The sequence below is a fragment of the Gadus chalcogrammus genome, chromosome 4 (assembly GCF_026213295.1).
Source record: "Gadus chalcogrammus isolate NIFS_2021 chromosome 4, NIFS_Gcha_1.0, whole genome shotgun sequence".
Taxonomy (NCBI): Eukaryota; Metazoa; Chordata; class Actinopteri; order Gadiformes; family Gadidae; genus Gadus; species Gadus chalcogrammus.
Window position 1 is genome coordinate 4,573,841 of NC_079415.1, and position 22,500 is coordinate 4,596,340.

Genomic DNA, 22,500 nt, shown 5'->3' on the forward strand with positions numbered 1-22,500 from the left:
AAAACACCCTGTTCCCTTATCTTATCTTACCCCCCTCTCCTCCTCTCAGCTCCCCTCCCCTCACCGCTCATCCTACCTTCTCATCATCGCATCACATTTCAACCCAACTCCCCTCTCCTATCTCTGCTCCTTTCCTCTCCTCTCACCTCTCATTTCCACTCCCATCCTTTCACCTCACCCCACATCTCCTTCTGTCTTTCCTCCTCCTCTCCTCTCCTATCCCCTCCTCTCCCCTCTCTTCTCTCCACTCCCCTCCCCTCTCCTCTCCTTCACCTCCCCTCACCTCTCCCCTCTTCTTCTCCTCCCCCTCTCCTCCCCTACCCTTTCTCTCCCCCCTCTCCTCTCCTCCCCTCCCCTCTCCTCAGCTCCTCTCCTCTCCTGTCCCCTTCCTTCCCCTCACCTCTCCCCTCTCCTTCACCTCCCCTCACCTCTCCCCTCTTCTTCTCCTCTCCCTCTCCTCCCCTACCCTTTCTCTCTCCCTCCTCTCCCTCCTCTCCTCTCCTCTCCTCTCCTCCCCTCCCCCCCCCCCATTGTAACAGTGACTCACGTCGATAAAGTTGGCGTTGATGTAATCCCCGGCCCGGCCGTCTCGGTCCTGACCGCTGCACAGCTTCACTCGGCTGTGGTCGTCTGCACAACAAGGGGGTGATGTCGTGGGTTGGACAGGCGGTGATGTCATGGTTTAGACAGGATGTGATGACACAGATCTCAATTAACTTTTCGATTTCTAATTGAAAACATAACTCAACGAGTTATATGGGCCGAAAATAGTTTGACTAACACCTGGATCACATCAGTATTAGTATTGGGGATTATAAGTAGTGATACATATTGTTGCTACAGGCTATACTTTACTGTAAAAGAGCTCTTATAGGCCATGCATTTTAAACTCTGCTCTTACAGGCCAGTATGTTCATGTAGTGGACTACTGTACTGTAGTTGTGGTTTTGACACATTGATTAATGTTAAGCTGCTCTTACAGGCCAGTATGTTGATGTAGCGGACTACTGTACTGTAGTGGTGGTTTTGACACATTGATTCATGTTAAGCTGCTCTTACAGGCCAGTATGTTGATGTAACGGTTCTTGCTGCGGTTGTCTGGATGGTTGGAGCTCTCAGTGCTAATGCCCATCTCCACTGTGCACGCCTGCACCTCCTGCAACACACACACGCACGCGCACACGCACGCGCACACACACACACACACACACACACACACACACACACACACACACACACACACACAAAAATGAAACCAAGTTCTTTGCACACACACACAATTCAAGGTGAAACCAGCATAAAACCAATCCAAAAGACTTAAAGCTAGGGAAGGCAATCAGACAGCCACAGACACTTGATTCTATACTTTTTTTTTGTCAGAGCATTTGGGTCTTTGACTGTTGGGAGGATTTAAAGAGTATTTCACAGAATATGGAAAAAAAATGCTGTGATTGACGCTACTGTGGCGCCACCATGCGGCTCATCACTGTGGTAGGGATGGGTGTACTTTAACAACAGATGATTTCATTATGTTTTTTTATTACGCATCGCATGCAAGCTACCTTGTGGAAGAATATATCCGGGCTAATAAGTTCTTTAAATGATGTACAAAAATAATGTTTGAATTTGAACCCCTGAATCCCTAAATCTAGGCATTATTATTTAGTTCCAGTTCCTGAGGCTGTGTCATCGCAGATTCGTGACGTCAAACTTCCAAAATTCAGATTAATGATATCGTGATTTCTTTCTAGCACAGTAACTAAAATAGGACAAAGAAACACAGAGACTACATGTGTAGTGGGGGGGAGGGGGGAGGGCAAGGGGGGAGGGGGGGGAGGGGGGGAGGGGGGAGGGCAAGGGGGGAGGGGGGGGAGGGGGGGGAGGGGGGCGGGGCTTACCTCGTAGGCCTGGGTGACAATCTAATGGAAGACGACAGGAGGATGCAGAAGGGCACAGTGGTGACGGTGGTGGTGGTGGTGGTGGTGGTGGGGTCAGGGGTCAAGGGGTCAGGGATGGTAAGGGAAGTGAACAGGGGGGGGGAGGAAATGTAAGACAGATGGAGAGACAGACATGAATTTGGGCAGACAGACAGGACACACAGACAGACAGACAGACAGAACAGACAGACAGAACAGACAGACAGACAGACAGACAGACAGACAGACAGACAGACAGACAGACAGACAGACAGACAGACAGACAGACAGACAGACAGACAGACAGACAGACAGACAGACAGAGGGGTCAGTGCAGGTACGTGGATGGGTATAGATACACATTGTGACAACTAGTACACACTACTGATGCTACGACTAAGCCAGGGTTGTACACTAAACATTAAACAAGCACTCTTCTTCGTCTCTGGGCTATTGATATTCAGTTCCTCGTCTTACCCCCAATATTGCAGTTTGGTCAAGGGGGTAAAGTTCTGATCAATACGCTGAATTATAGAAAGAAACTTTTATTCTGAAGTTTCACTCGAGGAAGTTTCAGCTGTGAGAGCTCAACCTTGAGAGTGATACGGTCCCCATGGGGTCACAAATAATTGGTGTTATTTTGTTCCATATAAGGGTTGTAAACCTAAATTAATTTATTTATTTGCCTCGGCCATTTATTTATATACTTTATTGGAACCTATTGCCGACTATACATACCCATGTTGCTTTACATTCAGTTACACAAGGTGCCTAAAGTAGTCTCAAGGACACTTATTAAACACAAACCAAAAATAACAACTTGTTTTAATCAGTGCTCGAATGAGTTGTCCCTGCATTGCAATGTCAATGACTCATGAGCCGCCCAGCCCATTGCCATAGGTTTTAAACTAAGTGAGCTGACTCAAATCTTCTTCTTTTTTTTCATATAACATGAATACATACAGAAATTAATTAATAATGCCTCAAACTAACAACCACAAAAAAATAACACCAATGAAAACAGAAAGCCAAGAAAGACACAGACCGATATCTCTTCTACATTAACTACGTCAACATTCACGTTGATGAGGTCGAATCAGCGTGGAACAGAGCGAGGTTGCTTCTACATTAACTACATCTACATTAACTACATCTACGTTCAGGTTAATGAAGTAGAATCAACGCAGAACAGAGCGAGGTTGCTTCTACATTAACTACGTCTACGTTCAGGTTAATGAAGTAGAATCAACGTAGAACAGAGCGAGGTTGCTTCTACATTAACTACGTCTACGTTCAGGTTAATGAAGTAGAATCAACGTAGAAAACACAGATCTAGATTGGTTCTACATTCTACATTCTATCCAGATTGGCGCGTACCTCAAACTCCTGGGGGAAGGTGTTGGAGGCGTGGAGCTCCAGCACGTGCTTCACAAACTGCTTCACCGTCATTGGCTCGTGGCCGTCTGACGCGGGAAGGAGGCGGGGACAGGAGAGTCACAAGCAGTTCAGAAAAACGTTGGTTAAAAAACACTTTGAATTGTGGTTGACAAAGTGTGTGTGTGCGCGCGCGTGCGTGCGTGCGCGCGTGTGTGTGTGTCTGTATGTTGTTCTTTCTTTCTGTTTGTCTGATTGCGGTTCTGTCTGTCTGTCTGATTGTGTTTCTGTCTGTCTGTCTGTCTGTCTGTCTGTCTTTCTGGTTGTGGTTCTGTCTGACCGTCTGATTGTGGTTCTGTCTGTCTGTGGTTCTGTCCGTCTGTCCGTCTGTCTGTCTGTGTCACCTGTAGCCAGGATCACAGGTGTGGATGGGACGGACGTGGCTTTAGGCAGCATGTTGTCCTCTGAGTAGAAGTTGGCCGTCTGAAAGCAGTTCCTGTGTGAGGAGAGAAGAAGAGATGAGGGAAGACACGTCATCAGACCCATGACACAGTTATACTTTAACGATCATCACTGAGAGGCCCCACAGATTCACCAGACACACATATGTTCAGCATCGCTTCATATGACAACTGTGTGTCTGTGCAACTCCATGTGTGTGTGTGTGTGTGTGTGTGTGTGTGTGTGTGTGTATGTCTGTGTATGTCTGTGTGAGTCTGTATCTACATGTGTGCATCTTTGTGTGGGTATGTGTGCGCCTGCGTGTGTGCGTGAGGGTGTCTGCGTGCATCTGCATGTGTGTGTGACTGTGTGTGCATCTACAAGTGTGTGTGTGTGTGTGTGTGCATCTGCATGTGTGTGTGTGTGTGTGTGTGTGTGTGTGTGTGTGTGTGTGTGTGCATCTGCATGTGTGTGTGTGTGTGTGTGTGTGTGTGTGTGTGTGTGTGTGTGTGTGTGCATGTGTGTGTGTGTGTGCATCTACAAGTGTGTGGTGTGCATGCGTGTGCATCTGCATGTGTGTGTGTCTGCATGTGTGTGTGTCTGCGTGTGTGTGTTTGTTTGTGTGCACATGCATGTGTATGCGTCTGCATGTGTGTGTGTGCGCGTCTGCTCTATGAGTTTGTGTGTGCGTCTGCTCTGTGTGTGTGTGTCTGCTCTGTGTGTGTGCGTCTGCTCTGTGTGTGTGTGTTTGCGTCTGCTGTGTGTGTGTGTTACCTCCAGTAGATGAGGATGCCCACCAGCACCAGCAGACAGAGGATGGTGAGGGAGGAGACCACCGCCAGGGGGACGACCGTCCGCCGCTCCCGCTCCAGCACCCGGACCCCCCCCACCCGGGACTCATGGCTGCTGTTACTGCTGGCCTCTGGAGAGAGAGAGAGAGAGAGAGAGAGAGAGAGAGGGGGGGGGGGGGGAGAGGGAGAGAGAGAGAGGGAGAGAGAGAGAGAGGGGGGGGAGAGAGAGAGGGAGAGAGAGAGAGAGAGAGAGAGAGAGAGAGAGAGAGAGAGAGAGGCAGAGAGAGAGAGAGAGAGAGAGAGAGAGAGAGAGAGAGGCAGAGAGAGAGGCAGAGAGAGAGAGAGAGAGAGAGAGAGAGAGAGAGAGGCAGAGAGAGAGAGAGAGAGAGAGAGAGAGAGAGAGGCAGAGAGAGAGAGAGGCAGAGAGAGAGAGAGGCAGAGAGAGAGAGAGGCAGAGAGAGAGAGAGAGAGAGAGAGAGAGAGAGAGAGAGAGAGAGAGAGAGAGAGAGAGAGAGAGAGAGAGAGAGAGAGAGAGAGAGAGAGAGAGACACAGAGAAAGACAGAGAGAGGAGGATTAATAATCGGTGGATGTCCGACTGAAGCTCGGTTGACTTGGTCTCCAGAGAGCAGAATGTGTGGCGGGTGAGGTGAACACATAAACACCACCAACAGGGGGCGCCATCACACTGCAGCAAGATAACACACTGCGGTGAAGAGACCAATCAAACACATCCATCCATCAGCATGAACGTCTTATCAGCCAATCACGGTCCACTAACCAAATCCATCCGTCACTCCTCGGCCAATCAATGTCCACTAAATCAAAGACTGTGACCATTACTCACGTCACTCAACAACGCCATAAGCACCACCTCAGCATCACATTAACCAGACACCACACCCATCATCATTCATCATCATCATCATCATCGTCACCATTCCCTCCCCACTGATGGAGAGAGCTCAGCGATTACATAACACGACCCAAAGCCCCGAGCGCTGACTCTGGTTCACCCACACAGACAGCTGGCCTTGGGTGGGGACATCAACCAATCAACCAATTACCATCCATGACTGGATCATGTGACCCCTAATGGCCGCGATCTGATTGGACATGAGCGGAGGCTCCATGTAAAACGACCGGGCCATTGGGTCATTTATTCATCTTTGGAGGAGATCTTCCAAACCCCTGTTTCCTCGAAACGTGACTTTGTATCTCATCTCAATCGGGCTGGAGGGTGTTCTGGGAAACACAGGAGTTCTGAGAAGCCAACACTTTGTTGTACATGAACGTGGAAGCGAGGAGGTGAAATTGCCTATCCAGAGTATATTATTTTTTTGCAAAATGCTGCAAAAGTCTGTGGATAGCAAATCCACAGAACTGAAGGTACATTCAAGATTAATGGAGTGAGAGGAGAAACCACTGTTGGTGAGGATAAGGACGGGGCTCTGATGCTTGTCTACGTTTTGTACATCCTCTTCACCATTGCCTCATTTTAAAACCCTCCAAATGAAAACAGTGCTGCATCGCTATGTAGCCAATAGCGGTTTTTCTAGGTAGCCATGAGCAGTAGGTCTATTGCTAGGGTAACCGGTTTGCTAACTAATTATCCGGAGTTTAGTTGGGTAGCCATGAGCAGTAGGCCTATTGCTAGGGTAACCGGTTAGCTAACTAATTATCCGGAGTTTAGTTGGGTAGCCATGAGCAGTAGGCCTATTTCTAGGTAACCAGTGTAGTTAGCAGCGATGCTATCTTTTGTAACAAGGTGTCATCATGTGTCACCTGGCTGACCGGTAGTGACCACAGCTGGCAGGCTGCTGGTGGTCTCGGCGAGCAGGTCGTCGTCAGTGTCCTCGTAGTAGACGTCTGTGACCTGGAAGTCCTCCAGGGGCGGGGTGTAGGGGTCAGGCTCAGGGGTCGGGAGGTCATTCCTGATGGCCGGTTCGGCCGCACTCTCATCCTGCGGTTTGTACGAACGGGACGCAGGAAACACACACAGCAAACGCACAATGAGTCAGGGAATGAAGGATAAAAAGGTGATTCGTAGTTTGTTGACCATCATAACAAAAGCTGAATACAAAAACGAAGGTAGTGCAGGAAATGGAAACTCGAACCCTGGATGAAATCACACACCAAGGTTCTTCTTCTCACTGTCAATCTAGGACTTTTGATTTGTTCTCTTTGGCGACATCTCTTGCGATAAGCTGTCAATTCTTCACAGTGATACCAACAGGGTTGCCAAGGACACCCAGTTACTAACATTCATAATGTGCAAATGCAAGGGGCCTTCATCAGTGGGTCATAGGCTCAAACCCCATTGTGTTACCTTCTTCTACATAGAAGGGTGAATCTGTAAGAATCTCACTATTAAGTTTCTTGAAGCATGGAACCGTCCTAAATAAGGGAGGGGATGGGGGCTTTATATATCCGCCAAGGTTGGGGATGCTTTCACAGATATCCTAGCTTGGTTCTCCCAACGGGATTCATACCTACAGCTCCGGCAGTGTTAATGCCATGCTCTACCAGTTACGTCGGACGCAAAACATTCAACATACACACACACACACACACACACACACACACACACACACACACACACACACACACACACACACACACACACACACACACACACACACACACACACACACACACACACACACACACACACACACAGGGTGAAACAGATCCAAGATGGCGATGCGTACCGGCCCCATGGAGAGAGAAGCCTCTTCTGTGATTCGCCGGCGGGCCGGCGGCGGGGTGGTCTTCGAGGCGGGAAACAGGAAGCCGGGCTGCTCCGTCACCATGCCGACCCAGATGGCACCGTTCCCGGAGGAGGCGGGCCTCGTGTACGGCCGCTGCACGGGGGTCCTCGGGTTCTCGTCCGTCCACTCCCTGTCCGAACCGGCCACATCCTGCTGCTTGGATCCCGTCTGCTCCGGTTTGGTCCGCGTGGTTTTCGGAGGGTCCGGCTCGCTCTCCGCCAGGACCTCGGGGTCCGAGGGGGTGCTCAGCGGGACGGGGAGGTTCCGGCTCGGGTCCCGGTCCTGGGACCCGTCCCGGTCCCGGTCCTGTTGGTCCGTGGGGTGGTTCTGGTAGACCACCGTCTGCTCCGGGGGAACCTCCTCCCCCGGGCTCTCGGCCTCCTCCGGGGACAGGTCCACGTTGTTCGGCTGCTCCGCCGCCTTAGTCTGCCACTTGGACCGGGACAGGACCTGCAGGGAGACCCCCCGGGGCAATTAGACAGTCATGTGACGGTAGCGGATCGGCGCATAGATCGGCGCATATCGGCGCACATTGGCGAGCGCCATCGCCGATATCCGACGCTGCATGTGAGGCAGTATCGGAGGAATTACTGAAACTGATATCGGTATCGGAAAAAACAACTCTAGAATGTGGGTGGCGGTTACCAAGACAACAAGCAAACAAGGACACCGAAATATGACCTCGATGCAAAATACCAAACATACGCATCACGTGAACCATACGCATCCCGGCTCCCCCAAGCGTATTCTAAACACCCCATCACCGCGCAGCTGAAAATAGGACAGGAGCGACGAGGAGAGAATTAAATCTCGTGTGTGATTCACTCCTCCGTAACCCGGGGGTCGGGCTGCCAGAGAACCATCAACCGCACACAGCCCGCCTCGCTCCTCTGCAGCGGCAGCTTGGTAAATGTGTTCTGATCGCCTGCGTAGTCGATCGGCACCATCGACTCGATTTAATTGCCGGGATGACAAGGCCGAGCTGGACGATCAGCGAGTGACCTTTAATCGGATGGAGCACGAGGGACGACTGCTCGGTGCAGTTTGAAGGGCAACGCGTCTGGGGATGCAGGGGATGCAGGGGGGGGGAGACGGCTCAGTAACAGACGGCTCGGTGACAGGAACAGTCGTCCTACCTGCAGGTTGTCGTCTGCTTCCGAACCGCTGTCGGGTCCAGAGTCGATCACTGGAGAAAACACAGGAAGGAAGACTCCTGTGATTCAAATTGTATCCTCGTTTAACGTATCATTTAATGACCGTGTGTGTGTGTTTGTGTGTGTGGGTTTGAACTGATTTTATAGTGCTATAATTTTGTTGGTTGCTATGACCAAGGACTTTAGAGATGCTTTTACATTTTCACCAATACATTTGTTTGTGTGTGTGCGTGCGTGCGTGCGTGCGTGCGTGCGTGCGTGCGTGCGTGCGTGCGTGCGTGCGTGCATCCGTGCTGTGTGTGTGCGTCTGTGCAAGCGTGCTGGGGTGCATGTGTGTGTATGTGAGCTGTGCTGGCGTGCACCTGTGTGTGTGCGGGCGTGGGTGCCCTTGTGTGTGTGGTGCATGCGTGTGCGTGCGTGCGTGCGTTTGTGTACCGGGGTCCTCCAGAGGCATGTCCACTATGATCTGGTCGCTGGGCCGTCCTGTGAGCCGGTTGGTGCAGACCGCCACCACCTGCACCACGTAGCTGCTGTTGGACAGCAGGCTGGAGATGATGGCGGCCTGAGAGGGACAAAACACACAGAGGAACCACACGGGACACGTTAGGATCGGTCAATGGCGCATGATCGAGTGTAAAAGTGGCACTTAATGTACGCACTTATTGTACGCACTTAATCTACATAGTACTTAATTGTGTAACATCTGCAGTGGCTACTAGCATTGCTGTACACAGGGAATGGGTTAGCCTAGCGATTGTTAGTACTTGCACTTGGCTCTATGAACATCTTTATTGTACTGACAGCGATATATTGTTTCACTTCTTATGACAAATGTACTTATTGTAAGTCACTTTGGATATAAGCGTCTGCTAAATGCCCTAAATCTAAATGTTAATGTAAAAGTAGAAGCGAACTCCCTTTTGTTGAACTATAACTTTACAGTTAGAATTTCGTAATTTTGCCTCAGATTATGGATAGTTGGTATAGATTTATATATAACCCTAGCCCTTCAACTCAGAGATGTGTTTATGTTTCAGGTTCCCGCTGGTTTTAGAAGGTCAAACAACGCTGTGATCTGATTGGACGTGCTTGTGAGAGGTCAGCGTCAAAATGGGTTCAAAGTTGAAACGGTTGTAACTTTGAGCGCAGAACGGGGAGTCTGAGCGGTGCGCTACGCCCAGCGTAGCGTCAACGCTAGTTTAGCGGCAACGCTAGTTTAACATACACACTCTACGTAGTTTAGCATCAACGGCAGTTTAGCATCCACGCTTGTTTAACGTCAGCGCTAGTTTAGCATCAACGCTAATTCAGCATCAACACTAGTTTAGCATCAACGCTAGTTTCGCATCAACGCTAATTCAGCATCAACGCTATTTTAGCATCGACGCTCCACTCCATGCAAACACATTATCCGGCCGGCGTAGGAAGCTCAACAGGTGTTGACCATATTAGGAAGAACGATTAGGGGGCGGGGTCTGGGAGGAGGCAGGAAGGTGCGGGTACCACGTCCTGGTCCCCGTCGGTGCGGTACTGGAGGTGGGGTGCGGCGGGGCCCCCCTGCAGGCTCTGATAGCTGACGGTGTACCAGTCGATGGTGGTGTCGTACACCGCCCGGGGGCGCTCCCACGTCACCACGATGGTGGTGTCGTTCTGGGGGTCCGCCTGCACGTTGACCGGCTCTGAGCTACACACTGGAGGGGGGGGGGGGGGAGAGAGAGGGGGAGAGATGGGAGAGAGCGGGGAGAGAGAGAGAGCGAGAGAGCGAGAGAGAGAGAGAGCGAGAGAGCGAGACCGAGAGAGAGAGAGAGAGAGAGAGCGAGAGAGAGAGAGAGAGAGAGAGAGAGAGAGAGAGAGAGAGAGGGAGAGACCGAGAGAGAGGCACCGAGAGTGAGAGTGAGAGAGAGAGAGAGAGAGAGAGGGAGGGACCGAGAGAGAGGCACCGAGAGAGAGAGAGAGAGAGAGAGAGAGAGAGAGAGAGAGAGAGAGAGAGAGAGAGAGAGAGAGAGAGAGAGAGAGAGAGAAAGAGGGATGGAGAGAGAGAGAGAGAGGGAGGGAGGGGGGGAGAGAGGGAGAGAGAGAGAGAGAGAGAGAGAGAGAGAGAGAGAGGGAGAGACCGAGAGAGAGAGTGAGAGTGAGAGTGAGAGTGAGTGAGTGAGAGAGAGAGCGAGGGAGGGAGGGAGGGAGGAAGGGAGGGAGAGAGAGAGAGAGAGCAAGAGCGAGAGCGAGAGGGAGAGAGAGAGAAAGAGGGATGGAGAGTGAATTGTATTGATAAAATCTCTCTGTGTTTCATTTACTCTGGTTTATTTCTAATCTAAAAACGAAAGGTAGCCTTTTCATTAACATGCATGGTACAAGTAGTATTAGAAAGAGAGACAGAGAGAGAGACAGAGAGAGCGACACACACACACACACACACACACACACACACACACACACACACACACACACACACACACACACACACACACACACACACACACACACACACACACACACACACACAGATGGCTTTCATTTCATTAGAATTAGTACCAAGGTGCCTGACTGTGTCTTTGCATTTGCACATCATGTGCACATCGTGGACGAGCACGTGCAAAATGCATGCGTTCACTTGCCCACTCTTCACATGCCCACTCTTCACGTGCCCACTCAGGGCTTCATTAGTGCCCCTTCTGGGGGGGATTTCTGACGACTTGTACTTTTTAATAAAAAATAAATTAAAAAATCCTAAATTAAGTATGAATGCCCGGAGCAGAATCCCAAACTACAAAGTTCCAGAGGTTCCTCTGCTTAAAAAACAGAGAGAATTCCAGATCAGGGCTTCAGATCCACATGGGCTCAGTGACCTTCCAGCAGCAAGGATAACGTTGGTAAGGGGGGGAAGAAATATGTATATGAAAGAAAAATGAAAAGTGTGTCATGATAAAAGCGGGGGAGGGGGAGGGGTAGGGGGGGGGGGGGTTATGGAAATTAATTTAGCAGCTTATTCCCGGGAAACAGTGCAGGGATTTAGGAAGGTCTGTGTAGTGTGAGGGAAAGCAATTTAACGATTGGTAGACCTTTCCTGGAATGACAACATACGCTCTAGTAAAGATGGATTGGGTCTGAAAAGGCTGTTTGGTTTTTATTTAATAAAACGCTTGTGTCGGCATTCAAGCATAATGCAATGGACAATCCTGAGGAAATTAGACACATAGACAGACAGACAGACAGACAGACAGACAGACAGACAGACAGACAGACAGACAGACAGACAGACAGACAGACAGACAGACAGACAGACAGACAGACAGACAGACAGACAGACAGACAGACAGACAGACAGACAGGCAGACAGGCAGACAGACTAACACACTAATGAATGATGTCTATGCAGTATACTTTACTATACTACTTTGAGTACTATGCTACTTTGAATAACGTAATATGAAAGGTAAGGTAACACTTTACATTAAAGTGTCCTTGTTACAGAGTAAGTACACATGTAAAAAGCAGGTAACAGCATGTCATAGGAAATAACCCTAATCTGTCTTTTTGACCTAATCCTCCAAGTATCCACCTCTTTTTACATTTTAACCATAACCCCTAATCGAGTATCCACCTCTTTTTACATCATAACCATAACCCCTAATCGAGTATCCACCTCTTTTTACATCATAACCATAACCCCTAATCGAGTATCCACCTCTTTTTACATCTTAACCATAACCCCTAATCGAGTATCCACCTCTTTTTACCTCTCAACCATAACCCCTGATCAATTATGGACCTATTTTTACCATAGACACTCTAGTTTAGCATCAACGCCAACTTAGCATCCAATACTTACCATAACCCCTGACCCCAACCCCACTGTGCAGGAACACGTTGCTCCATAACATTACTCCACGTTAAGCACATGGTGTCACTGATCGTTATGTTACCTACAACACAGCTCTTACCCGTGTGGTTACACTGTAACCGCACCCTATCATGTAACGACAACGTCATGTGATCTGGAGAAGGACCTAAGGTGAGGTTTGATGAGGAGGAAGAGGAGGAGGAGGAGAAAGGGGACCTAAAGTAAGGTGTGTGGAGGAGACTGAGTAGGACCTACTGGGCGTCTGGACCTCCTCCACCCCGGTGTAGGACGAGAACACCTGGCCCATGAACTGCTGCTGCTGCACCCGGAAGTTGTTCTGGAGGTAGTCGGTCAGCATGACGTAGCCCGCCTGCTCCATGGTCATCACCTCGCAGAACACCTCCAGCTGGGGGAGGGAACACGGCGCAGGGTGAGAGAGAGACCATGGTACAGAGAGAGAGAGACCATGGTTTAGAAGGAGAGAGACCATGGTTTAGAAGGAGAGAGACCATGGTTTAGAGGGAGAGAGACCATGGTAGAGAGGGAGAGAGACCATGGTTTAGAGGGAGAGAGACCATGGTTTAGAGGGAGAGAGACCATGGTTTAGAGGGAGAGAGACCATGGTAGAGAGGGAGAGAGACCATGGTAGAGAGGGAGAGAGAGGAGACAAACGGGAAAGTGAAATTACGATTCAGGGAAGGGAAAATTAGACCAGAGAGGCAGTGACAATGATCTGTGTGTCAATCACCAACTGATAAAAAGAAAGAAAGAAAGAAAGAGAGAGAGAGAGAGAGAGAGAGAGAGAGAGAGAGAGAGAGAGAGAGAGAGAGAGAGAGAGAGAGAGAGAGAGAGAGAGAGAGAGAGAGAGAGATCTCCCCAACTAATAGAGTGACAGAGAAAGAGAGAGAGAGATCAAATCAAATTATAGAGAGTCAATAAGAATTGATGAGAGAGAGAGAGCAAGAGCAAAAGCGCAAGAGAGAGAGAGAGAGAGAGAGAGAGAGAGAGAGAGAGAGAGAGAGAGAGAGAGAGAGAGAGAGAGAGAGAGAGAGAGAGAGAGAGAGAGAGAGAGAGAGAGAGAGAGAGAGAGAGACAGAGAGACAGAGAGACAGAGAGACAGAGAGAGAGAGATCGCATTAACTGATAGCGAGACAATGAGATTGGAGAGAGCGACAGACAGCGAGAGCGAGATTAAATTATGATGATTAAAGTAATGCAAGAAAGATAGACAAAGAGCTGGAGAGAAAATGGCCCCAAAGCAGGACATGGTGAGTCTGTCTGTCTGACAATCAGAAGGACAGACAGCCAAGGAGACTGGGAGGATACATGCACACAAAGAGCAGAATACGAGACAGAACACGATAAAACTTTCACTTAGAGGTTTTGATAAAAGCCTCGGGTTAAATAAATGATCTCACAGCAAACGGAAGAGAGGAGGGACAGAGGCAGAAAGCTGCAAATAAATGCACATTAGGATAAAGAATAGACTGAGGGGCAAATGGTTCCTCTGCTGTAGACAGAGAATGTGAAATGGAACACGAACACACACACACTGACAAACTCACACGCACAGTATGGTGCAGCCATACTCAGAGATTTATACAGCAGAGAGCAAATTACAATTTAGAGGTGCAAAGGAGATGGAGGAGGGAGGAGAGAGGGAGAGAGGGAGAGAGGGAGAGAGGGAGAGAGAGAGAGAGAGAGAGAGAGGGAGAGAGGGAGAGAGAGAGGGAGAGAGAGAGAGAGAGAGAGAGAGAGAGAGAGAGAGAGAGAGAGAGAGAGAGAATATTGCCAAATATACGTTGGCAATCAAAGACAGCAGATTGACAGCGGACCCACACTTGCCCTGATACTGTCATGAACGGTTTCGCACACGCGGACACACAAACACATACACACACACACAAACACACACACACACACTTGGCCTCATGCATTCCTCATTATAATACATTATTTACAGACCCTCTGGCTCACTGAATGTAACTTCTCAAGAGACAACAGTCCACAGACAACATATCGTAATTAAAATCCTTGATTAAGTGTGTGTGTGTGTGTGTGTGTGTGTGTGTGTGTGTGTGTGTGTGTGTGTGTGTGTGTGTGTGTGTGTGTGTGTGTGTGTGTGTGTGTGTGTGTGAAGCATGTGTTCGATAAACTCCAGGGATCAATGCTTACTACTGTGTGTGTGCGTGTATTTAAGTGCGTAGGCGCGTGCGTGGTGTGTGTGTGTGTGTGTGTGTGTGTGTGTGTGAGAGTGGGCATGTGTGTGCAGCATATGTTCGATAAACCCCAGGGATCAATGCTTAGTACCGTGTGTTTGTGGACGTGCATGTGTTTGTGGACGTGCATGTTTGTGTGTGTGTGGGTATGTGTTTGATTGTGCATGTGCGTGTCTGTGTGTGTGCGGAGTATGTTCGATAAACCCCAGGGATCAATGCTGACTACTGTGTCAGTGTTTATGTGTGTGAGTGCATATGCGCGTGTATGTGTGTGCCAACACGTGCATGTGTACTTGTGTGTGTGTGTGTGTGCACGTGTCTGCAGCATGTGTTGAATAACCCCAGGGGATCAATGTTTACTACTCTTTTGAAGCTGGTATTTCAACCTGAAATAGCTTACGAATAAAATAACTCATTATAACGTCAGCCTTCTCTCCATATACCACCACGGTAATGAAGGCCCTTCTCCATAGACCTCTACTATAACACAAGACCATGTCTGCATATACAACACCGCGATAATGTAAGGGTGTGTCCTCATACACCACCATGATAATGATGTGTCCTCAAAGACCACCATGATAATGTAAGGATGTGTCCTCATAGACCACCATGATAATGATGTGTCCTCATAGACCACCATGATAATGTAAGAATAGTCCTCACAGACCACCACGATAATGTAAGGGTGTGCCCTCATACACCACCATGATAATGATGTGTCCTCAAAGACCACCATGATAAAGTAAGGATGTGTCCTGATAGACCACCATGATAATGTAAGGATGTGTCCTCATAGACCACCATGATATTTTAAGGATGTGTCCTCATAGACCACCATGATAATGTAAGGATGTGTCCTCAATCATAGACCACCATGGTAATGTAAGGATTTGTCCTCATAAACTACCATGATAATGTAAGGATGTGTCCTCAATCATAGACCACCATGATAATGTAAGGATGTGTCCTCATAGACCACCATGATAATGTAAGGATGGGTCCTCAATCATAGACCACCATGATAATGTAAGGGCTGATACCTATAATGCAAGGATGCTAGCGAGAATTAGCATCGTTCCAGTTGAACTTCACACAGAATAATGTTGTGATTCCTTTAATCGACCGTGCGCTAACAACACGAACAAAACAAGCGATTGAGTACGTAGTGCTAACAGCCTTTGGGCAGGTTTTTAATATTCATAATTTATATTCTGTTCTGAGTTCTCCCCAGAAGCCGGCTCTAAACGCGCCAAATGAACGACCATGAGCCAAATTGGATTTCCCGCCCATAAAAATGGCTTCCAGGGGGATGGGAAATAGCATGGGGTGGCTCTTTCCCTCCCTCTATCTCAGTGGGCGTCGGATGAACAGACCTGCGTCTCAGAGATGGAGGCGGGGTGTTTGAACACAATCCACTCCACGGTCTCCGAGCAGGGCGGCCAGGTGAGCGAGCCGTTGTAGATGTAGTACTTGTCCGTGTTGGTGGGGAGAAGGTCTCTCAGGGTGAAGGGGTCCACTGTAGCCCTCTTACCTGAACCACACAGAGGAAAAGGGGAGAAGGAGTTACTCTATCTGCAGGCTGGGCTTAGATGAATTGAGACTTTCTATTAAACTGCCTGTTCTCTTTGTCTTTCTCTCTCTAATTATTAAAATTCTTGTGAGTCGCTTTGACCTTTAAGGCATTTTAGATGTATTCTTTATTTATTTATTTAGTTGCTCAACAGAAAAGCATAACATTTTCAATATTTGTCTGCCGTTTTCTATTTCCTCCAACATTTCATCGATTCATTAATATTTTACTAATTTTATGGATGAATTGATGAATGAACTCAATTAACTCTAAATTGCTCATTAAAAATGGTTAACCTCATTGACATGATCATTAAGGGTCTTTCAGATTAAATCATAAAAAAAATTATACAAGTTTATATGTCGCTGATTCCTCTTGAACTCACCAAACCGGCTGACGGCGTTGACGGCGTCTATGACTGGACGAAGGCTCTCGTTGTCTTCCAGGGTGGTCTGTAGATGACAGAGAAATGGATCTCAACAGGTTCCGACTGCGACTACCACTGCAGTCCTACTGGAGAGGGGGCTTTTATTTTGACATGACACCGCCACATAGACTGGTGATAAATAATTGAGCTCGACGCTAGTGACCTAAATCAGTTTGGAAATGATATGATGGGATGGAACCCAGTGATTCAGGTTGGCTCATAACCACCAGTGTCATTGAGATAAAATGAGCTAAGGTAAAAGAAAGCTAATCGATAAGCTAATGAATAACAGTGTTATATGGTGTTGCATCCACAGGGACAAAGAAGGAATCCATTGAATTGTAGACGATAATCGATGTGTGATGTTTCTGTATGATACGGGCGTACCTCGAAGAGGACGGCCAGGGCGGCCACCCCCCCCCCCTCCCTCACTGCGTGGTCCAGACCCTCGTACTGCTCCGGGTCGTAGCAGTAGATCTGCATCTAGACAGCCAGGACACACACACACCGAGGCTGACTGTGTTGGTTCACACACACCGAGGCTGACTGTGTTGGTTCACACAAAGATCACAAAGTGGGATCGCTGACACCTTTTTTCCACGTTTATACTGACTCAATAACTACGACAAAACGCACTCTGGAATATTTTTTTTCTAATGGAACTATAATATGGTGTCATATATATCTTAATAAAAGCCACTGCTTTACCTCTAGAGAGGCACCAAATAACATTTATTTGAAACGTTATTAAAGTGCTTGATATTTTCATTTACTTTCGTACTTCGGAAGGAATCTTTTAAAACAGCAGAGACAGACAGATAGGCAGACAGAGAGACAGACAGAGAGACAGACAGAGCAAGAAAGAGCGAGAGAGAATGAAAGAAAGCCAGAGAGAGACAGACAGACAGACAGACAGACGGACAGACGGACAGACGGACAGACGGACAGACGGACAGACGGAGAGACGGAGAGACAGACAGACGGAGAGACAGACAGACGGAGAGACAGACAGACGGAGAGACAGACAGACGGAGAGACAGACAGACGGAGAGACAGACAGACAGACAGACAGACAGACAGACAGACAGACAGACAGACAGACAGACAGACAGACAGACAGACAGACGGACAGACGTACTAACCTCCAGGGGGTACTTCATTCCGTTCAGGCTGTGTTCGGAGCCCTCCGAGCTGGCGTTACAGCGCCCCCAGTGGAAGGAGATGGAACCGACACGGAACCGGCCCGTCAGACCCCCTCCACTCACGTGGAAGTCCCCGTCCACGCCCAGCGTCACTGGAAGAACACACGCAAACATGGTCACCAACATCATCATCATCATCATCTTCCTCATCATCGTCAACGTCTTTGTCATTAATAGTGAAAAATTGGTCGTGGTGAAAATATTGGTAGTGAAAAGAAACTGTTTCAACGTTTCTTTAGGGAACATTTGAAGAATTTAAAATGTTTACAATTTTGAATTATTTTAAGATTTGTCCAATAAACATTTTTAAAAAAAACCTAGTGAGTCGCTTGAAGATTCATTCCTCGACGTGATTTCATTTTCAACCCCAACACCTCCTAGTGCCATCCAAACGACCAGAAACCTCAAGACTCAAGCAGAGCTGCGTTGAGCGTTGCTGAGAGACAGAAGAAGGGTCGCTCACGTGCCTTCTTCCCTGCTTCAACTTATCATACAGCTTTAAAAACAACAGTTGCCTGCAGCACCACAGTCTCCCAGTGTTGGGGAGCTTCCCAGTACAAACACTGCTCTCTTCTGTTCGACCTCCCATTGTGTATTGTCGACAGTGTTGTCTCTCTCACTGCCAACACAACTCAGAGTGTTTACTGTTGAGCTGCAGCGCACCGAGATTCTACTTGGCAAGGAGAGTCTAGTCTAGTCTTGGGCGGGAAAACTCAGAGCGAAGGCACAGAGTTCGATCCCCAATATCTAGGGGATACCCTGGAGCCAACCAAGAGCCGGGTGCATCTATAAGAACCTCTCTCTTTCTGTTTTCCACCTACCACTCTCTAATTATCTTGTGAGAATCGCACACAGAGAGAGATCGAGAGGGAGGCAGGAGGGAATCGCCTCGTTTTCCTCCCCAACTCTCCCCTTTGTCAGGCTCTCTTCAACACTCTCTCCAACCTCTTCCCATCTCTCACTCTCTCTTGCCCTCTGACCCTCCCCCAATCTCTCCCCCACTCTCCCCCTCAGTCTCTGACCTCTCTCTCTCCTCTCCTCCTCCTCAACTGTCGTGTCCATCGTGAACACCCCGGCCTCTCCCCTCTAGCCTCCCTCCCTCCCTCCCCCCCTCCCCCCTCTCTCTGATTGATGTGTCTCCTCATGTGTGGGAGAGGTTAAAGCCCCGGTCCAGTCCTCGGTGACGCCGATGAAAAGGCTGTTTCCTGTCAGCAGGGGGGCATGGCCTGGTGTCTCCCTACGTGTCACGGCGGTGTTGTGAACGAGTCAGACACGTTTGGCGAGGGAGTGACCGCTCCTCAGCTTGACCTACGCGTTAAGTGTACTTTCTAGTCCCTTTCTATTCCAATCACATGGAGAGACAGGGCCTGCTCAGTTTGAAACCCATCCCCGACCACATCGGACAGGCTAACCCACTCCCTTCATTTAAAAAGCCCCCAAAAACCCACCTTTTTAACAAAACATAACCACATATCCTCCTTCACTTCTCTCCCAATCCTTCTTTTTTTATCTTTTTACAAATTTCTTCTTCTTATTTTCTATTTTGTGTTCCCTCTGTGAAGCGTCTTTGAGTATTTAGAAAAGCGCTACATAAATCAAATGTATTGTTGTCATTATTACTTCTTTATGGCTACAGATATAAAGTGAAACGAAAAGGATCCTTTAACAAGAGAGGACTGGTAGAGATAACTACCACTGAATAATGCAGCAGAAACAATGGCTGCCACTGTATACCGTACGCACACAAGATCCTGCTGGATAACGACATGCACGGTGGACCGTAGCGTTTTACACAACGCTACGCCGGGAGGTAATGCTACATGACTGGGAGCGGCTGGACTCATGGGAGAGGATTTCTATAATCTATCTATAATGAAGCGGGCTGCATTCCCTAAGGAGGTCAAGCGACGCGCACAAAATGAACGCAGGAATAATGTATGATTGGATTATCTAGAATGCTTTTATCCAAAATCCTTTCTTTGTTGTTGTTGTTGTTCTTTAATGGATGCTTTTAACCCTTAAGCGTCTTCTTCATTAATAAGCTAGTAGGGCTCAAGCCTCTCTCTGAAGCAGGCCAACAGGATCACACACTGGGCTTCAAACCCAGGGCCTTCTGTCTGGGAGTCAAACAGCCCCAACCCCTTGTCTAGCTCACCCCAAATACTTTGAAGCATGGGACCACACAACACGAATCTCTTATCAACTACAACGACTCTCATAACGACAACAACGACGTTGTTGGCGTTATTGTCGTTATTGTTGTTTTCTTTTTGGTCGTTGTTTTTTTTTGTTGTTGTCTTTGCTGTTGAGTCATTCTTGTCGTTGTTGTCTCATCGTCTATCTTTTCGCAGTTGTTGTTGTTGTGAGAGTCGTTCTTGTTGTTGTCATTCTTGTTGTCATTCTTGTCGTTGTCGTTGTCGTTATTGTCATTGTCTTCGACGTCGTCGTCGTCTACAGCTCCATACCGGTCTTCCCGTCGTTGTGAGCGGTGGTGGAGTCGCTGGTGGGGTGCCTCCATCCCTCCAGCTGCAGGCCCTGGTACTGCCGCCGCACCTGGGTGAAGGTCTCGTCGATGTCCACCGGGGACTGCCTGGCACTGAGGCAGGACGGGAACCGCTGGCCCCACCGGCCCTGGTTGAGCGTGCCTGAGGAGCACACACACACGCAGACGCATGAGCGCGCACGCACACAAACACACACACACACACACACACACACGAAAACACACATAAACAGTAACACACACATGTTGGTCAAAGTTGATGGATGGAGTTGTCGCCACGACAACCTGAACTTTAGCCCTCGTGGTCAAAGTCGATGGATGGAGTTATCGTCGTGACAACCAGAGGGAGGGGGGGGGGGGCTTATCCGTCACTGTGACTGTGTCGCTGTGGTGTGTGTGTGTGTGTGTGTGTGCGCTTGCGTGCATGCGTCCGTGCGCGTGTGTGCGAGAAGGGAGGAGCCAAAGGAGATGAAGAGTGGGGGATCCAGGGACACAATGACTCCTTCAAACATTAATAACCCTGCACGTCATGAGTATAAGTTTGCGCTGAATAATCGCCGTCCCACTCCCGGTGACAACGCCCTAAAGAGCCAGGCATTAATAAGAGTGACGGGGTCCGCCCTGGTGCCTGACGACCACGCTGGCCGCCAATTCACACGGTAATCATCGTTGCACATCAGATGTGTCAAGAGGCTATGCGGGACCATTTATAATCCATCGAGCGCCGGGCCACGACCGCAGCATCTGCCGGTTAGAGACTTTGAATCCCAGCTCCAAATCTTCCACCCTGCAATGTCTTCTGTGTTTCTGTCGTCACCCACGAGCGCACCTTACCTCCTGCAAACAATTGTCGTCCACCACTTAAAGCATGCATATAGATGGATCATAGATTTTCCCATTGTAATAGTAGAGTTTTGCATTTCATTTGGTTTAATGCACGTGTTCTTATTTTCCATAAAATGTAATCCCTCATATCGCCGTCCTGTGCTTGACTCCCACGTTCCCCATCTGGGATTACTAAAAGGTGCATAAATCAACGTACAATTGTACAGTCTTATCATGCGGTGTCCTCTGCTGAGCCGCATGCACCACTTATTGTGTGCAGGCGGCATGTTGGGCACTGCACAGATGCTCATATTCTTCAGGTCGGTAGTCAACATGAAACACATTCTATTTAGGATATAAACGGTGCATGCGTGGTTCATATAACACAAGGACACATCAATGTGTACCAGGTGTGTGTTGAGGGGAGAGGAGAGGAAGGGGAGGAGAGGAGAAAGGAGACGAGAGGAGAAGAGAGGAGGAGAGTAGAGGAGAGAGGAGGAGATTAGAGGAGAGAGGAGAGGAGGAGAGAGGATAGGAGGAGAGAGGGGATAATGAGAAGGAGAAAGGAGAGGAGGAGAGAGGAGAGAGAACAGAAGGAAAAAAAAGAGCAAGAAGAAAGGAGGAGAAATATGAGATGAAGAAAGAAGGAGGGGAGAGAATGTCTGTGTACTAAAGCTCTTGAGACCGACCTTCGTTCTCTCTACCCCCCCATCCCTCCCTTACTGTCTACACTCACCCTTTCATTTTTAGATCCCTATTATCCAATATTCCGCCGCAGACATGTGCGGGTGCACACAGAAACGCATGCACCGTGACAAACACATGCACACACACACAAACACATGCGCACACACAAACACAAGCAAAGACAAACATGCACACACATGCACACATGCACCCTCAAACACAAACACATGCACACACAGAAAAAACAAGCACACACACGCACACACATGCACACATGCACACACAGAAACACACAAACATATGCACACACAGAAACACTTGAACACACAGAAACACACCAACACATGCACACACAAACACAAGCACACATCCAAACACATTCACACACAGAAACACAGAAGCACACATTGCACACACAAACACATGCACACACAAACACATGCAGACACAAACGCACGCACTCTCGACTGCCAAGGCCAAATGAGCATTTCCCTCTCGCTGCGGAGGCTGCAGTCTGCTCAGCCGGCTGGGTCCTGAGCGAGACCATGCAGTATTCGTTGTTGTTTTTTTCCCTCTGCTTGCTTTGCTCCCCCTTGACCAAAATAGCCGAATAAGTATGAAATATTAAAAACTCAAACTTTAGCTTAAGCCACACTATCCTCAAGAGCATGTCCCACTGCAGAGTGTGTGTAAATGTCTGGCCGGATGACTCACAGACGTGACCCGTATAAGGGCCTTTGCATCTATTTTTGCAGTGAAACGATTAATAATTTAGCTT

General features: G+C 48.6%; 1 protein-coding gene across 1 annotated transcript in view; it reads right to left on the reverse strand.

Moving 5' to 3' along the window:
- LOC130380437 (receptor-type tyrosine-protein phosphatase zeta-like) overlaps positions 1-22,500 on the reverse strand; it is a 53,101-nt gene that overhangs the window by 9,729 nt on the left and 20,872 nt on the right. The window contains exons 3-19 of the mRNA XM_056587631.1: positions 20,173-20,352; positions 17,648-17,799; positions 16,893-16,988; positions 16,464-16,530; positions 15,882-16,039; positions 12,542-12,692; positions 9,949-10,136; positions 8,881-9,007; positions 8,428-8,477; positions 7,232-7,741; positions 6,306-6,483; positions 4,506-4,653; positions 3,695-3,786; positions 3,294-3,379; positions 1,899-1,919; positions 1,060-1,156; positions 548-630 (exon numbers count right to left, since the gene is read on the reverse strand). Of these exons, the coding sequence (XP_056443606.1) occupies positions 548-630; positions 1,060-1,156; positions 1,899-1,919; positions 3,294-3,379; positions 3,695-3,786; positions 4,506-4,653; positions 6,306-6,483; positions 7,232-7,741; positions 8,428-8,477; positions 8,881-9,007; positions 9,949-10,136; positions 12,542-12,692; positions 15,882-16,039; positions 16,464-16,530; positions 16,893-16,988; positions 17,648-17,799; positions 20,173-20,352 (2,384 nt within the window). The remainder of the gene's footprint in view (positions 1-547; positions 631-1,059; positions 1,157-1,898; positions 1,920-3,293; positions 3,380-3,694; positions 3,787-4,505; positions 4,654-6,305; positions 6,484-7,231; positions 7,742-8,427; positions 8,478-8,880; positions 9,008-9,948; positions 10,137-12,541; positions 12,693-15,881; positions 16,040-16,463; positions 16,531-16,892; positions 16,989-17,647; positions 17,800-20,172; positions 20,353-22,500) is intronic.